This window comes from Limulus polyphemus, unplaced genomic scaffold, assembly GCF_000517525.1.
Source record: "Limulus polyphemus unplaced genomic scaffold, Limulus_polyphemus-2.1.2 Scaffold2528, whole genome shotgun sequence".
NCBI classification, from domain to species: domain Eukaryota; kingdom Metazoa; phylum Arthropoda; class Merostomata; order Xiphosura; family Limulidae; genus Limulus; species Limulus polyphemus.
Genome location: NW_013668138.1, coordinates 1 through 1,984, shown reverse-complemented (window position 1 = coordinate 1,984; position 1,984 = coordinate 1). Strand labels below are relative to the sequence as shown.

Genomic DNA, 1,984 nt, shown 5'->3' with positions numbered 1-1,984 from the left:
GGTTCTATCTCCTGAGTATAACCAGTTCTACTGAGTAGAGGGTAGGGTGGTGGTGTTCTGCCCACGTAGTACAGCTCACCCCTCTGGCTAGCCATTATCCATCTTACTGCTACATTGAGGTTGGATCCCCAGGTGGTCTGGTGTTAAATTGGCACAGGACTAGCCAACATAAGTTTTCACTCGGTTGCAGGGCAGATGTTACTTTCCTGTTTTGACTCATTGAGCTTTAGATGAAGGTGGTAAGGACATTTCTCTTACCTTAGCCTGGATTTTGAATTCCAGGTTCTACCTGGTTTTGAACTGAAGTTGATCCACCATGTGGAGTCCGATGCACCCTAGCCACACTACACATATAGCTTCTGATGTGGGTTTTGGAGTGGGCTTATATCTTCCACCCATCCTTGTGATGCTTGTCTTCCTTTCTGGGCAAAGAGTATAATTTTGAAGAGATGATTGAATGGTCAGTATAGATGGAGCCAGCTGCATTAGGAGGCAATATTGCACTCTTATTGGTGGAGGGTTGTTGCATGCAAATGAGCATTTTACAATGCAGCAATATCATTTAGAAACATTTGAGATTAGGTAAGTCTCAAGGGTAGTGATGAGTGAAAAAGTTTGCACAAAGAGAGTGATACTGAACTGGGTAAGCTAGATGTGAGTAGGGGTGAGTATCTATCTAAATACATTATCAGTTCAGATGCAGAGCTTGTCTATGTTTGTATGATATTTAGAATATGGAATATTTTTCTTGTAATGAGTTTGGTTTGTTATAGAATTAGAATTTGCATTATTTGAAGTGTAGTTGATTACACTTATATGAAAAAAAAGCTTTTCTAATATGGTATGTTATTAAGAATGAATACTATTTAAGATATAAGATTTTTGAAATTTTACATTGCATTTCATGCAAAATAAATTTAGCTTAGAAATGCTAATCTTTAATGTTTTTATTTCTTAGCAAAACTTCTTAAGGATCTAAATTTTAGATAAGGAATGTTTAAATGTAACATAATTTCATGATATTACATGTAATTTATGTAACTAATGTGCAATATTTAACATGTTATTAAGATAAATAATATTTAAAATTTTTGAATGTAATTATTTTGATTTATTAGCTGAGCCTGTCCAATATATGTATTTAAAATTGTGGAATCAATAAAATGCTTTTGATTCAACATAAAATACAGTATGATAATTAACTCTAGAACATTTCAAGTGTTATATATACTTATATTAACTAAAGATGCTTTCATGTGTTAATAACATTTGTTCAATATCTTGATGTACAGTAATAAAAGTGGGATTTCTGAATTTGTAAAACTGTTTTCAGTATCTCAGTGTATGGTAACAAATGTGGGATTTCTGGATTGGTAAAACTGTTTTCAAATGTCATTATACAGTAATGCTTATATTGTTTTGATAATAAGAAATTCTAATCCAGTTTTATATATGATTCATAGCTTCTTAACTTGCATTTAGAAAACAAATATCATTTGTTGTGTAACGTTCATTTTGTTTTTCCAGTGGCTATAATATCATATAAATGTGCTGAAATTGTATCAAATAAAACCAGCATATATTATCACAATAGACCATATCTTTAAAATAATAATTTAGTTTTATCTTAAACTGTCATTTTCATGACAAAGCTTGTTTTAAAGAGTCTTACAATGGGTTAATATGAGTTGATTACCTACCAGGTTGGCACATCTAACATAAAGTATACATAGCAGGTTATATCATTAGGTTTTCAATATATTTTGATAGTTCTTCATGTAATATAATTATCACAGTTTCTCTGTTTCTCAGTGAGTGTAGAAAGAAATATTTGCCAAGAATCAAACTGCAGTGGACTCTGTATCCCAATATCTAAGAGAAAGATACAGTGCAACCAAATATCCAGAGAAGGTAAGATTTGACTGTTAATTATTTTGTATTTATTTGTTTTCCATAAACATGGATAAAGTTTGGTTATTATTTA

The 1,984-nt window shown here is 31.6% G+C and overlaps 1 protein-coding gene across 1 annotated transcript in view; it reads left to right on the top strand.

The window, feature by feature from the left end:
* LOC111087717 overlaps positions 1 to 1,922 on the top strand; it is a 6,809-nt gene extending 4,887 nt beyond the window's left edge. The window contains exon 3 of the mRNA XM_022395335.1: positions 1,813 to 1,922. Within this exon, the coding sequence (XP_022251043.1) occupies positions 1,813 to 1,922 (110 nt within the window). The remainder of the gene's footprint in view (positions 1 to 1,812) is intronic.
* Positions 1,923 to 1,984: the final 62 nt, after the last annotated feature.